Source organism: Caretta caretta, chromosome 20 (genome assembly GCF_965140235.1).
Source record: "Caretta caretta isolate rCarCar2 chromosome 20, rCarCar1.hap1, whole genome shotgun sequence".
NCBI lineage: Eukaryota > Metazoa > Chordata > Testudines > Cheloniidae > Caretta > Caretta caretta.
In genome coordinates, this window is record NC_134225.1 from 19,012,304 (window position 1) to 19,027,645 (window position 15,342).

General features: G+C 59.3%; 1 protein-coding gene across 5 annotated transcripts in view; it reads left to right on the top strand.

Moving 5' to 3' along the window:
- Positions 1–2,389: 2,389 nt before the first annotated feature.
- Positions 2,390–15,342, top strand: part of ADGRE5 (adhesion G protein-coupled receptor E5) — a 55,442-nt gene continuing 42,489 nt past the window's right edge. For all 5 annotated transcript variants that reach the window (XM_048832341.2, XM_048832333.2, XM_048832345.2 and 2 more), the window contains exon 1: positions 2,390–2,496. In XM_048832341.2, the coding sequence (XP_048688298.2) occupies positions 2,466–2,496 (31 nt within the window). In that variant the 5' untranslated portion in view covers positions 2,390–2,465. The remainder of the gene's footprint in view (positions 2,497–15,342) is intronic.

A 15,342-nucleotide genomic window follows, 5' to 3' on the forward strand; every position in this document is an offset into this window, starting at 1 on the left:
GGACGTTCTCCCCACCCCCATCCCCGCAGCTGATCTCACACACCGGTTCCTGTTTCTGCTGGGGCAATGTTTCCATGAAGTCTCTGGTGCCTGCCCAAGGGGTGGCCAGGATATCCCCGCAGTGACACAATCCCCAGGGCTCCAGCCACAGGGCCTCAGCAGCCTGACCTGAACCGCCCCCCACATGCCAAAGGGCATGACCCTGCCAAGCAGGAGGCAGCCTGTGGGGTGAGAGCAGGCTGGGGGTCAGGACTCCTGAGTTCTAGTCTCACCTTGAGGAGGGAAGTGGGCTCTAGTGGTTAGAGCAGGGGGGTCTTGGCATCAGGACTCGTGGGTTCTATTCCCTTCTTTACCATCTCTCTCTCCTCATGAAGAGCATCACAATTGATACATTGCCCTGTATCAATATCACAGCCCTTTCCAAACCCTGTGAAGCTCTTGTCTTCCCCCACTCTCCTGTGGCAGGGAGTTCCCCAGGTTAACAACACAAGGCTGAAGGGATTTACAGGTAATGGTGGGGGTGAGTGCAGGTCGTGAGCTCTCAGCCAAGCACAGATCTGCCCCAGGGCCTTTCTGCACTGGGGGGGCTGTTCCCAGGACTTGGATGGGCTTCGGATCTAGCCCCAGCTGGGCTGGAATGTTGACAGTTCTTCAGCTGTTGCGCCCCAAGGGGAAAAGCAGCCCTCGGCTGCCCCGACCCTGCTAATCTGGGCTCCGCACCATGCTGGGGCTGTGTTCCAGGAGGCACGAGGGGTGACAACAGCGGTGTATGGGGGGGCAGCACAGACAGGGGCAGTGGCGGCATGGGGTGGAGATAAGCTTGGGGCTGCGGGCTGGGCTGGTATGGGCCCTGCTGAGTGTCACGGAGTCCCCAGGCGCTGCTCTGGAACTGCTCCCTACGAAGCCGGTCAGGACTCTGGGGAAGTCTCCTTCCTGTGAGCAGCCTGTCTTCAGGACACACAGCCCACACAGCTTCCACCTTCCTGGGTCTGACCTCGGAGCATTCAGCATCCTCTGCCCCTCCGTGCGCTTCCCACAGCGAGTCCGCCCAGGCGGGGTCCTGGGGAAGCCAGAGGGTCCTGCCCCCCAACTCCGCAGTCAGACGTGACTCTCAGCCAGCCAGTAAAACAGAGGTTTATTAGATGCCAGGAACATGGTCTAAACACAGCTTGTAGGTGCAAAGAACCGGACCCCTCAGCTGGGTCCATTCTGGGGGGCAGTGAGCCAGACAACCACATCTGCACTTCACTCCATGTCCCCAGCCAGCCCCAAACTGACTAACTCTCTCCAGCGCCCCCACCCCCACCCCCCTCTGCGCTTTGTCCCTTTCCCCGGGCCAGGAGGTCACCTAATCTTTTTGTCTCCAACCCTTTAGCTCTCACCTTGCAGGGGGGAAGGGCCCAGGCCACCAGTGGCCAGGAAACAGGGTGTCGGCCATTCTCTGTGTCCAGACCCCTGCACACACGTGCCCTCTAGGGCTCTGCAACGATCATACACCCTTATCCCACCCCCTAGATACTTAAGAACTGCATAGGGGAAACTGAGGCACCCCCACAATATTCAGAGGAAACATTGAGAACAGTCCCGCTTCGTCACACTGGGTCATTCCTGGGGCCATCTCAGGGGGATGCGTCCGGGGGTCGGGCTGTCTCTAGTCGAAAGACGGGTCCCCTGGGCCTGGGGAGCTCAGAGCAGTGTCTGTGGTGTGTCAGATTGGATCGGAGTCCAGCTCATTGGTCTGCAACGCAGATATCCCCGTATACGCCGGACCCCTCCCTCCCAGCCAGCCTCCCTCAATGGCCTACACACCCCTCCATCCACTCATCCACCCCACCCTGCCTTCCCCACCTCCCTCCAGCCACACCCCCTGCCCCCTCCCTCAATCTACCCAGCCCCAGCCCCAGCCCCAGCCCCAGGCACACCCATCCAGCCTCTGCTGCCATCCCCTCTTCAGGCTTCCTCAGGCACCTCTCCCTCTGGTCTCCCCCATTGCTAACCCCAGGAAGGGGGGGCTCCGCTGCCCCCCAGTCTGCACCTCGGGACTTGGGCAGACACCCATTGGCCCATGTGGCTGCCTGGTCGGGGGCAGCTGTGTAAACGGGAACCGAATCCATGCCCCTCCCCCTCGAGCCCCCCTGGGATGGGGGCTCAGCCCAGACCGGGGTCTGTCATTTAGTGGGAGCCCCTGGTTAAAATATTGCCGGCACCTGCCTGTCAGCTGACCCCCTTTTCCGACACCCCCCCCCGGCCTCCCCACACACAGCCCTCCCCCGATCCCGCTCTCCTCCCACCCAGGCTCCCCCCTACCCCGCCGGATCGCCAACCCCAGCAGAGAATAACTCCCCCCGCCCCAGCCTTCCTGGGCGGGGCCCCCCTCCCCCATATAGCCGGCCCTGCGCTTGGGGGCGCTGCCCTCTGGCTGCAACTCGGTGCGCGCCGCTCGCTGGACTCCCTCGCCCCACAGCATGGCCCCGGCTCGCCGCCTGCTGACCCTCGGTGAGCCCCGATCCCGGCCCCGGCTCCACCAGGTGCTCGGGCCGGTCTGCTGCTTCCCGGGCGCGTTTCTGAGCTCCCCGGGTGTAAATCCCCGGGGAGTGACTCCGGTGTCGCTCCGCCGTGGCTGCCAGCGGGCTCCGGCCCCCGGTGGAGCTGGGATCTCCGCGGGCTGGGCTCCGAGTCCAGGGGCCAGAGGGGGATGGGCCCGATTCTGACGCCACTTACTGTGGTGTAAATCCACGGGGGCGGATCCCCAGTTGGTGTATTTTGCTGCGTGGTCTCCCGGGGCGTGACGCTAATTTACAGCCGCTGCCTTTACAGTGTTGTGAGTGTGAGTGTGAGCGAGTGAGGGCAGGATCCGGCCTAGCCAGTGCCGGCTGGGGCTGATTCTCCCCTCCCGCTGCTGGAAAGCTGGAGCAGCTGGGCCCGATTCTGCTCCCACAAGTTTTCCCCTTGTGTGACTCAAGTGGAGTGACTCCTGGATTCCGTGCTGGTGTAAATGGGAGCAGGAGACTTGTCTCTGGCGGGAGGCGGGGCAGGGATCTGCTGGGCTGCCCAGGGCAATAGAGGATTGTGCTGTATGTCCGGCTGGGCTGGGCTCGTCTCTGACAGCCTAGGGAGCAGCGTGTTACTGGGGGGCGCTGTCACAGGCTCTCCCATTCTGGCTTGTGTTCCGGAGAGAGATGATCCTTCTTTGACAGAGAGGCCAGCTGGTTTATCCAGGCTCCTGGCAAGATGGTGCTGGGAAGTGAACCCAGGAGTCCTGGCTTCTAACCGCCCTGCTCTAACCCATCAGCCCCACTCCCCTCTCACTGCTGGGAATAGAACCCAGGTGTCCTGACAATCAGCGCCCCCCCCCCCCAGCTCTAACTACCCTGTTCCCTCAGGCTACAGAAGCAGGGTTTGTAAACTGATTTTCCGGGGTGTGTCAGCTGGCTTTACACCAGGAGTGGAGAGGCACAGGGACCAGGTTTGAAAGCCCTTTGAGGACCCCTTTCGGGTCCCTTTTGGGGTGATCAGGCTTTGCACTTCCCCCAGGGCTGGAATCGTCGGGTATGAGGTATCAGAGCGGGGGTAGGGGTGCCCCTCCGAACTCTTGGCCGAGTCCCGTGTAGTTAATGACCGTGCAGAAGGCTGGATGCAGTTGCCTGCATGTGTCCTGGCTCTGCCCCTCTCTGAGCCTGATCCTGCCCCCACTGGAGACAAAGCCAGGTCTACCCCTTGCGTGTACTGTCAGCGCATCCCAGGTGAAGGTGCCCCAAGTGCCTCCCCTCCCTTCCCAGCTCTTCTGGTCACGGGTCGTCCTGGGTCCAGTCAGCTCCCTCTCCAAGCTTCATCCAGACTTGATCTGATCGTTGGGGGCAGGGGAAGTTCCAGGGTCACCTTCCCCACCCCCGCTGGCCACTGATGCACCCGCAGTCGCATCCCCTTTGGGCTGTGGGTGGTGCTGGAGGGTGGGATCCACCTCGGAGCTGGGAGCTGCAGCATCAGGAGCTGGGTGCCTGGTGTCCCGGGGTTCAGAGGAGGCTGGATGGGGAGGGGGCGGGTTGGAATACGGGTCGGGGTCCTTTGCTTTGGGGTCTTCGAAGTCTTCGGCTTCCGTATGAGGAGAGATTAATAAGACTGGGACTTTTCAGCTTGGAAAAGAGACGGCTAAGGGAAGATATGACTGAGGTCTATAAGATCATGACTGGTGTAGAGAAAGTAGATAAGGCTGTGTTGTTTACCACTTCTCATAACGCAAGAACTAGGGGTCACCCAATGAAATTAATAGGCAGCAGGTTGAAAACAAACAAAAGGAAGTATTTCTTCACACAACACACAGTTAACCTGTGGAACTCCATGCCAGAGGATGTTGTGAAGGCCAAGACCATAACGGGGTTTAAAAAAGAACTAGATAAATTCATGGAGGACAGGTCCATCAATGGCTATTAGCCAGGATGGGCAGGGATGGTGTCCCTCACGGTTGTTTGCCAGAAGCTGGTAATGAGTGACAGGGGATGGAGCACGTGATGATGCCCTGTTCTGTTCATTCCCTCTGGGGCACCGGGCACTGGCCAGTGTCGGCAGACAGGACACTGGGCTAGATGGACCTTTGCTCTGACCCAGTTGGGCCGCTCTTATGCCTTTCACTTATCGGAGCATTTGCCTGGCTTTAGACGCCATCAAGGCAAAAAGCAAGCCTAGGATTCCTGGCTTCTATCCCCGCAGTGGGAGGGGAGCGCGGTCTAATGGCTAGAGCAGGGGAGGCTGGGGGCCCGGATTCCTGGGTTCTATCCCCGTAGCTGTGGGGAGGGGTGTTGGTCAAGAGTTCTTGTCTAAGTGGCTGGCCGTACAAAGGGCGGGATCCTGTTGGGTGTTCAGTGCCCCGCCCCTCCGTGCGTCCTATGTCCTGGGGAGGGGGGAGTGCCCCGCCTGTGACGAGAGCAGAGCAGCATCGTTTTCAGAAATATTTCTGTCCATGTTGTGCCAAGTGATAAATAAAATGAAGCATTCCTTGCCCTACTTGGCCCTGCCAGTCCAGCCGCCCTCTGGGGAAGGAGGAAGGGAGAGGAAGACATCAGTGCTGCCCGGGGTCTGTGCCCACCCACCTTTCCAGAGCTTTGGGGGGATCCGGTTTTCAATCCAGATTTTAGGCTCCTGAAACGGGAAGCCTGACTTACAAAGGGGCTGCGATCTGTAGGCAGGCAGCGCCGTCTAGTCGAAAGAGTGTCGGCATGGGAGTCAGAACACCTGGGTTCTTTCCACTGATTTGGCAAGTCGCTTCCCTGCTCTGTCAGTTTCCCCACTTGCCTTTTGTCAGTTGAGACTGGGAGCCCTTTGGGGCAGGGGCTGTCTCTCGCTGTGGGTCTGTGCAGCCCTTGGCACAATAGGGCCTCCGTTTTTTTCAGGGCTGGTAGTCGCTGCCGTAATTCACTTAATAACGAGCATTCCCAGATCCTGCAGAATCTGGGCATAACCAGCCAGCTATTTTAGGAGCCTTGATGTGGATTTAGGTGCCAAAATTTAAGTGCCCAGGTTTGGCACGTGGGTCCCCAGCTGGGGGCTGGATCCTGCGCTGCATGTTCCCACTAAGCTCCCATTGGTGGCAGGCACTGTCCTGCTGGTGGGATGGGCTCAGGGTTGGATCCAGGAGTAGATTGAGCTCCTGTATCCGCTGTTATCTTTGATGCCTCCTTAGATCTGTGTGGCACAGCCTTGCTAGCAGCTGCTGTGTGGCACAGGTGCCTGAGTGGTTCAGGGGCTGCGCTGGCATGGGGAAAATCCAGGTTCAATTCTCAGCTCTGGCACTGAATCGCTCCAGGACTCAGTTTCCACAGCAGTAAAATGGGGTGACTGGTTCTTCAGTTGCCTTGTCTGTTTGAGTCATACTGGCTCTCGAATCGATGCTGAGGGGCAACAATGGGGCCTTGGTGCCGCAGCAGAATGGCTAATAAATACAAGCTGTGGCTTGTGTCTGCGATGGTAGGATTGGTACCAGCCATTTGTTTGATCAATGACTTTGTTTTTGCATTTGATTTCCTGGTTTCATAAAGTGTGTGGGGAGATAATGTGGAGCAAAGAGCCAGTGGGGCTGTGAGCCAGGACTCCTGGGTTCTCTTCCTGGTTCTGGAAAGGGAGTGGGGTCTAGTGGTTAGAGAAGGGAGCTGGGAGCCAGGACTCCTGGGTTCTATTCTGTGATGCAGCAGGGAGGGGGGAGTGTTGACCTGGGAATGTGGCAGGGGAGTTTCACTGGGGATGGGAGACCTGAGAGCCTGTAAGCTGAGCCAGGACGGGGAGGGGTAGGTAACACCTCTGCCCGGGAAACTGGACAAAGGTTGCAGGAGAGAGCCAGCTGCGGGCGGGTTTGGTTTCAGTTTGGTGCTGGGTGGTGGAACGCAGGGAACCCCAGGGCTGGGGTCTAAGCTCCCTGCCCCCCAGAAGGGCTTGACTGAGGGGTCCCGGTTGTACCCACAAGCTCTGCTTTGGACTGTGTTCCGATTGTCCAATAAACCTTGTGTTTTACTGGCTGGCTGAGAGTCACAGTGAATCCCAGGAAGAGGGGTGCAGGCCCCGCACTCCCCCACGCTCCGTGACATATTCCCAGCTGCCATTTGCTCTGAGACAGTGGGTGAGTTGTCGCTCAGTGCCTCAGTTTCCCCATCTGTAAAATGGGGCTGGTGGCAGCACCTGTCTCAGCAGGTGGAGCCATGCGGGCTGTGAATGCCCATGTAGTGCTTTAGGGCTGGCCTGTCTCCTCTTTGGCAGGGGCCATCTTTCTGGTACAATGGGGACCCAGTCCCAGGCTAAGCGCTATCATAATACACTTACTACTAACTCCAGCCTTGCTGGCATGTGGGTGCCCTTGAAAATTGAGACAAGCCCTCGAAAATCATGAGTGACTTGAAAAAGATAGTGAGATTGCAACTTTGGGTTCCTTGCGGTCTCGTAGCCCTCTGGAGGGTGTCCCATTTCTGAGCTCCACTCTGTCATCCGAAGGGTTAGAAACTTGCTTTTAAAGAGAGCCCAGATCCTCACAATCCCAGGAGTCCAGGAGTTGGGGCTTTCAGGAAAGCAACAACTGTCACAAGGCCGGTGGTAAAATTGCAAGTGTCGGCAGCGCCGTGATGCCCTTTCTCTCCTGTATCAGGACCCGGAGCTTTGGGAGAAGTGGCTGGCTGGGGGTCGGCGTGGGGATTGGTTGCATCTCCAGGGATTGGGGGGGAGGCTGTGGGTTGCGGGAGGGCTGCCTCATATCTTGGGGGTGTGGGGAGTTGGCGGATGAGTTAACCTGGCCGGAAGGAGGCGGGCACTGTTTTGCTGGGTGAGGTGTTGCACGGCTGATTTCGAAATCAAGAGCATAACGGAAAGGCGGGTGATGAGTTGTGGGGAAATGGTGACAGGTCTGGGAAAATGACAGGTCTCATAACCGCTCCTCCTCCCCCCAAAAACCCCCTCGTCTTGTGTCAGGGCTTGCACCTGGGCGGAGTGAGCATGAGCCAGCATAGGCAGGGGCAGGGGGGTGTTTTAAATTCTCCCAGGTCAGCTTGGCAGCAGGGTAGGCACCTCCCTGGCTTGGGGCTGATGGAACTGCTGACACAAGGGGCAGATCAGTGATGGATCGGGCCCACCTGTGGAAACCAGGCCCCGGGTGTGAGATGCAGGGGCTGGACAGAAATGCAGATACAGTATCGGGGCACTTCTCCGGATCTCCGCATGGTTACTCAGTAGCAGCGAGATGCTGACGTGATAGCGATTCCCGGAAACTACCCAGGGCAGAGGAAAGCACAGGGGGGCCAGAAGCCTGGCTGGTGTGAACCGGCCTCCTTCCACTGAGCTCAATAGGGCTAGGCCGGTTTACACCAGCTAGGGACTCCTGGGTTCTAGCCCCAGCTCTGGGAGGGCAGTGTGGTCTGGTGGTTACAGCAGGGGGGCTGGGAGCCAGGACTCCTGGATCTAGCCCCAGCTGTGGGAGGGCAGTGTGGTGTAGTGGTTAGCGCGGGACTCCCAGGGCCGGGCCGGGGTTTGAAGCAGCAGCTGTTCTGGGCTCCTGAGGGGTGCAGAGATGGGGGGAAAGAGCAGCGCATTTCCTGCCTCTTTAGAGGAGCGGGGACTTTCCAGGGGAAGCCGTGGGGGCGGGGAGGGAGGGGGCGCTGCATCAGTGGGCGCTGCTTCCGCCCCCACCTAGGCCGGGTGCATGGAGGGGGCACTCAGCATCTGCTCGGCTGGGAACGCCGGGCCGGGGGAGACACTGCTTGGTGTCCGGCTGGGAATGTGGGACCCGTGGAGAAGCTGTTGCCTCCCAGGGGCCAGCAATCCCAGGAGGGAGGGGCAGGGGATTGCCTGCGGGGACGGGGTGTTCCCTGGGTAGGATGACACGAGGCTTTCACTCTGCGTCACCCGCCCAGCTCAGGGGTTCCCACCCTGACCCTCTGGAGAGTGGTGGGGCTGCTCCAGAGCTCCCGCGTCCCAGGCAAACAGCACCTCGCTGCACAGGTGGGCAGGCGGTTGGAGGAGTGGGGGCTGGGAGCTGACGCCTGGCTTCTATCCCCAGCTTGGGGAGGGGGCTGGGGGTGAAAGTGCTACCCAGTCAGTCTGGGGTAAATGGCTGCTCTGCGGGAGGAGGTTACACCAGGGCCAGGATCTGGCTGAGTGAGTAGATGAAAGACGTTTCTCCCTTACACAGGTGTTACTCCAATGAGGCCAGATCCCAGCTGGTGTAAACTGGCCGTCGCTCCTTGGGAGGCAGCGGGGCCGGATCCCGTAGCTCCCATCAACTTCAATGCACTTACCCCAATTCCAGCAGCTGAGGATCTACCCCAGAGCCCGGTCTGTCCCGTGTGCTCTAGCCCTGCTCTCAGAGGCCGGGGCTCTGCCCTCCTGGCCGTCCCAGGGCTGAGGTCACTGGGGCACAAGGCCCCAGTCTCAATAACCGCTGGGCACAAGGCACTGACCCTGCTGTGAACATTTCTCCTGGTGTCTCACGGGGCCCAGTCAGGAAGCGAATCGCTCAGGCCGGCGCTCCCAGAATGCTGCCGCTCCGACTCCAATCCACCCCCAGTGTCTCCGCTTGGCCCCATTCCACAATGGAGCCCTCACTCCCTGCTCCGTCTCCTCTGCCCCCAGCCGGGGCTATTTTCTGCCTCCAGCTGCCTTCTTTATTTCAGGGGCCTGAGTATTAATAGGAGACCGGGGTGGATTTGGTCAGCCGGCATCTAGCTCTGCCCACGTGTCCAGCGCCTGGCATTCTGCTCGGTGGGAAGGAAAGCGTGGGAGGGGGAAGGTCTCCATTGTTATCAGTGGGAGCCCAGTTCTCTCAAAAATCCGGCCCGATCCTCTTCTTATTGCCCCCCTACATAAATCCAGAGTCACTCCAGTTATGTCAGTGGTTTCACACTGTTCTACTAACCAGTGTCTGGTTTGGATATCACACTCTTATTACTTAGATTACAGAAACTCAGAGACCTCACCCAAGATTGGAGGCCCCTGTTGTCATCGGTGCTGCACAGACTGTGCCCAAGATATAGGGGTCCCTGTTGTGGTGGGCGCTGCACAGACACCTAAGAGAGAGAGCTCCTGCCTTGAAGAGCTCGCAATCTACATTGATAATGTGTTGGAAGAGAAACTGAGGCACAGAGGGGGAAAGTGACTTGCCCAAGGTCACCCAACAAGCCAGTGGCAGAGGTGGGACTAGACCCTAGGTGTCCTGACTCCTAGTCTTGTGGCCGAGCTGCAAGGCCATGCTGCCTCCAGCCATTATGCCCTGATGTTACTAGTTACTCTAGATTCCCTCTGGTGTAGCCGAGATCAGAGTCTGGCCCCCTAAACTGGAATGGCTCCTCCCTATGTTCCCAGGGTTAAAAATGAGACAATGGGGTCAGGCCCCCAGCAGATGTAAAGTGACCCCACCGCTCCAATGGAGCGATGCTGATTGATGCCAGCTGGGAGCCTGGCCCACTGACCCCAGCTGCGCTACGGCTGACGGACCCCGGCTGGGCTCTGGACTGGTGCTGCACGCATGCAGATCTTAACCTTTCCAGGGGACACCTGCAGTCTAGTCGAATTCAAAGGCTGCCTTTCAGCTCACCCTCCTCCGCCCTCCCCCAGCCAAATGCAGTGGTTTTAGAACCGCAATGTGTCACCCCGTTTGTGTGTTTTTTCCTCTCCGCTGTTGCTGAGTGACAGATCCACACAAACACCGAGGAGACTGACAGGGTTTTTGACAAGACCTCAGAATAAGGAACAGGCTGGGGCTGGAGGGCGAGGAGAGGGCCGTGGAACGGACAGGGTGCAAAGTTCTGGCAAAGGTACCAAGAGACAGATTTGTAAAAGGTTTCGGGGCCAAATTCCCCAGCAGCCCAGACACCTCCTCCCCCCATCTTTGGATCTCATTGGACAATCCAGCTCTAAGGGCTTGTCTTCCCTAGTGAGTTAAGAGGAGACACAGCTCCCACTATCTCAACCCCTGTCCACACCCTAACACCTAGTGGTTAGAGCAGAGGGGGCTGGGAGTCAGGACTCCTAGGTTCTGTCCCCAGCTCTGGAGGGGAGCGGGGGCTAGCAGGTTAGCACAGGGTGGGGCCGGGAGTCTGGACTCCTGGGTTGTAACCCCAGCTCTGACACGCCCGCTGAGTGACCTGCCTGCTCATGTGGGCCTCAGTTTCCCCACGTGTGAAATGGGGATCATGATTTTGTTGCTCCTTGAGTGGAATGCCCTTGAAAAGGGACTAAGAGAGAGTCGAATGCTCCGGGCAAGGCTCCCTGGAGAATGGCTGGAGACATGGAAATATCTGGCAGGGGCACCCAGGACGTGGTGGTGGGGAAATCCCCAGCTCTGCCCACTGGGAAACCAGGCTGCCTGCTTGGCTCCCCTGTCTGTCTCGCAGCTCTGGTCCATCCATCTGTCTGTCTAACCTCTGCTGTGTAAAGGCTAAACCAGCATTTCTCAAATGCGGCTGGATTTTTTTGTGGCCACAGCAACCTCCAAACCAGAGACGGGGGAGGGAAGGGGGGGAAGCAGCGGCCCCTCCCTGCAGTGCCCAGCAGAACAGCTGTTCCCGGGGGCAGCGCCCTTGGAGACACGTGGGGCCGGCGTGCGTGGCACCGGAGGCGGCCCTCCTCAGTGGGGGCAGCGGCTGCGTCCGGTCGCCGGGACGCTCCCCTGGGCAGCTCCCCCCTCCCAGCCGGGACTCCGCAGGTGGGTTCCCGACCCACCGTCCCCGGGGCGGGGACAAAGACGGGCTTGTCAGAAGGGCCATCAGCAGGAGTTGGTGGCCGCACTCTGAGGTGAGAACCCCTGGGATAGAGGCCCCGCCCAATATAGGGCCCCCCAACTCCGTTCGGCTGGGCCCTGCACAGACCTGGCCTGAAATCGGGATCCCCTGTTGCGCCGGGCACTGCGCAGACATGCAGTGGGCTCTGAGTCACTTTAGAAATAGGCTTGTGCTAAAGAGCTCGCAGTCTAATTGGACATGGGGCGGAAAGGGAAACTGAGGCACAGAGCGGGGCCGTGACTTGCCCAAGGTCACCCAGCAGGCCAGTGACAAGAGTCGGGGAATGGAACCCTGGCGTCCTGACTTCCCGTTCTGGACTCTAGCCAACTCTGCCATGTTAGCGCCATTCTTCCCAGTTCCCTGTTGGGCTGAGGGCTCCCTCCCCTCCGGGCCCCCCCGCAGTGTATAGCTGTATATGAATTTCCTGACCTAGCCCAGCTCGTAAAGTGATTGCTAACAAAGACAATGGTGATGGCTCCAGAGAGCCCAGGCCCCCTCCTCCCCCAGCTCTGTGTGACACGGGGCCAAAGTGCAGGGTGAAGAGAGGAAGTAATGATGGTTAGAGGCCTGCAGCCGGCTCTGGAAAGGCCCTGGCTGTCCGGGGGGGTGGGCTGTGAGCGAGGGGGAATCTGGCTGAACCACGGGCAAAGCGGCACCATGTCGTGGCTGGACCCACATCCAGTCACTGGCTGAAGCCCTGGGCAAAGTCTGAACCAGTCTGATCCCTTGCCTGGCCTCTGGGTGTCCTCGCACGTCTGGGCACTAGCGCCAGGGTCCCTCGCACCAATCCCCAGCCCCTGGGTGTCCTCGCACGTCTGGGCACTAGTGCCAGGGTCCCTTGCACCAATCCCCAGGCCCTGGGTGTCCTCGCACATCTGGGCACTAGCGCCAGGGTCCCTCGCACCAATCCCCAGCCCCTGGGTGTCCTCGCACATCTGGGCACTAGCGCCAGGGTCCCTCGCACCAATCCCCAGCCCCTGGGTGTCCTCGCACACCTGGGCACTAGCGCCAGGGTCCCTCCCAACAGCTGCCACAGCGCCAGGCTCCCTAGTGGGACAGGCTCTGTGCTCAGCACTTGTATCTGGGATGGCCTCAGCTAGCCTTGTTAGCAACCTGCCCCACTGCAGTCCCTAACGGCTCAAAGCTTTCGACACCGCTTGAGTCATGCCCTTCAGAGAAGTGGGGGGAAGTAACCAGGAGATAAGTGGCCTCGTGAAAAGGGAACGGATAAAATCCCTAGTTACCACCAAGATGTTTTCACAACAGAGTCGGCCTGGGCACTTCCCCCAGATCCCACCGTCTCACTCCGTGGGAGCCCATGGGGCCAGCCCCCCAGCTGGGGTGACAGCCTTGCTTCATTGACATAGCAAACTACTGCCCCCCCTCCTTTCTCCCCCTGCCCCCACCCCGCCACTCTGCTTCAGGCCTGGGTGTTGGGTCTCTAGGTGCAGTCCGTCTTTGGCCTTTCTACTGAGACTGGGTCAGGTCACGTCCTCTCTTGCATTAGGTGCATTATCGTAGTGGCTATAGATCCCCGACTGAGATGGGGCGGCCCATGCGCCAGGTGCTGCACAACCCTGTCTGTGCTCAGGGCCCTGCTTTGCCAGGTGCGACACAGACAGCCCTTGCCCCGAAGAGCGAGACAAAGGAAGGCCCTTGCGACAGATTTTTTTTGTTGTTAAATCAATGGGAGTTAGACACCTCACTACCTTTACAAATCAGAGCCTTGCCCCTGTTTTACAAATGGGGAAACTGAGGCACAGCGCGTGGCAGTCACCTGGCCAGGGATTCTGCGGAAGAACCAGAGAGCTGAGTGCTGATCTCCAAAGTCCCAACCCGGCGCCTTAATCCCCAAACCACCCTGCTGCTCTGTGTTTTTCCCCTTTTGCAAAACAGATAGCAGAGTTTGTGCCCAGGCTCTCAACCTTTCCAGACCCCTGTGCCCCTTCCAGCAGTCTGATTTGTCTTGCGTACCCCAAGTTTCACGTCACTTAAAAACTGATTGCTTGCAAAATCAGACAGAAAAGCGTCACAGCCACGCTCCTCCTGCCAAATGGCTGACTTCATTTTCACCATATCATAAAATTAAATCAATTGGAATATAAATATGGTACTTACATGTCAGTGGATGGTGTATAGAGCAGTATAAACAAGTCATTGTCTGCATGAAATTTTAGTTTGTCCTGACTTCACTAGTGCTTTTTCTGTCGCCCGTTGTAAAACTAGGCAAATATCTAGATCTGTTCATGTACCTTGAGAAGACCTGTGCGTACCCCTGGGGGCACGGGTACCCCTGGTTGAGAGCCACTGCTCTGTAAGACGCGGGAGATGATGGTCCTGCCCTGCTTTGCACTGGGGAGGCCTCAGCTGGAGTCCTGGGTCCAGTTCTGGGCACCGCGCGTCCGGGAAGATGTGGACACGCTGGAGAGAGGCCAGAGGAGAGCCACAAACATGATCCGAGGTTTAGAAAACCAGACGTGTGCGGAAAGGTTAAAACACGGGGCATGTTTAGTCTTGAGAAACGACGACTGAGGGGGGAGCTGAGAACAGCCCTCAAATCCGTTGAGGGCCGTTACAAAGAGGACGGAGACGTTCACGGAAGGGCCTTCCTGCCTGTACGATTGCCGTGGTGGTGTAGCCCTGTCGGCCCCAGGATTTCAGAGACGGGGCAGGGGGTGATTTCTTTTATTGGACAAACTTCTGTTGGTGGAAGAGAGGCGGCCGCGGAGACCCCAGCCCTGAGGGGGGTTAAGAACAGGTTGGACAAACCCCTACAAGGATGGGCTAGGATGAACTGGTCCTGCCTCAGCACAGGGGGCCAGCCCAGCCCTGCCTGTCTGATTGCACGAGAGCGGGGATGCTGCTAGGGGCCTGCGGGCCCCTGGGGCCGGAGCTGCTCGGCCGGGGGTCAGAAAGCCATGGGCCCCATTGCAGACGGCCCCCAGCTGGTCCCAGCAAGCAGCTCCTGAGTTGGAATTTCAGCAACAGCCGGTCCCGGCTCCTGCCCGCATACCAGGGATTGGGTTTCATGCAACCGCAGAAAGCCTAGAGAGAGATTGATCAGCCGTGGCCGCCGGCCACCAGCCCCCAGCGCTGGAGGGGACTTGGCTGGCGTTTCCAGCCCCATCTGGGAAGCGGCACCCACTGCCAGGAGCCCGTGTGCATCAGGGGAAGGGGGACACCCTGGGGGCAGCAGATTCCAGAGCAAACCACAGCTGAGCCTGCCTGAGAAACGAAGCCCAGACTGTGTGGAGCGGCTAAATCAAACCAGCTGTGCAGGCTGCCTCTGGGGGGCTGCAGGCCAGGAAATGGGGGGGGGGGCCTTAGCCCCCATCCCACCCCTGCAAGGCTCTGTCATCTTAACCCCTTGTGGCCCCAGGAGGCACCATTCTCCTGAGGCCAGAACCTCTGGTTGTTTCTTAGAGTCCAGCTCGTGCACAGAGCAGAGCAGCCCAGCGGGGTGGGCTAAGGGGGGAGTGCCTCTGGCATGCAGAGGAGTAGGCTGTTGTCCTGCAGTGGGGTGGCTACTGGGAGTGATGTGATGGGCACTCAGTGAACAGATGCGGGGGAGGTCAGTCACCCCGGGGCAAGCCTGGTGCATTGTGACAAGGGTCTGTGTGCCCCTTGCATGGCCCTGCTCCTGCACCCTGACCCCAAAGTGCTCTCCGTGCCCCTAATAGCCCCATTGACCTTCCCAGGTCTGCACAGGTGCAGCCGACTGAGCTGGGGCTAACGAGTCAGTCTGAGGATGCTGGATCCGGATGAGAGTTCGTCTCGTCCACCGGTAGCCGGGCTGGCTCTGCCGGCTTGGGGTGCGTTCATGCCAGCGCTGAGAGCGTTGTGGGCCCGTCCCTCCAGTCAGTGAATCTGCCTGACACTCGTGTGTGTGCGTGTGGGGGCAGGGGGAGTCACTTTTCCAAAGTCCATTCCCAGAGCAGCCCCCCACCCCCATCAGCTCAGCCCCTCCCCCCTTGGGATGTGCTCCTGTCCCAGAGTTTGTGCCCAGACTGACGCCAGCCCGGATCCCTCCCTCCCGCCAGGAGCCCGGGCTCTGCGGTGGCTCTGATCCAGCGCCCCAGGGCGATCACATGTC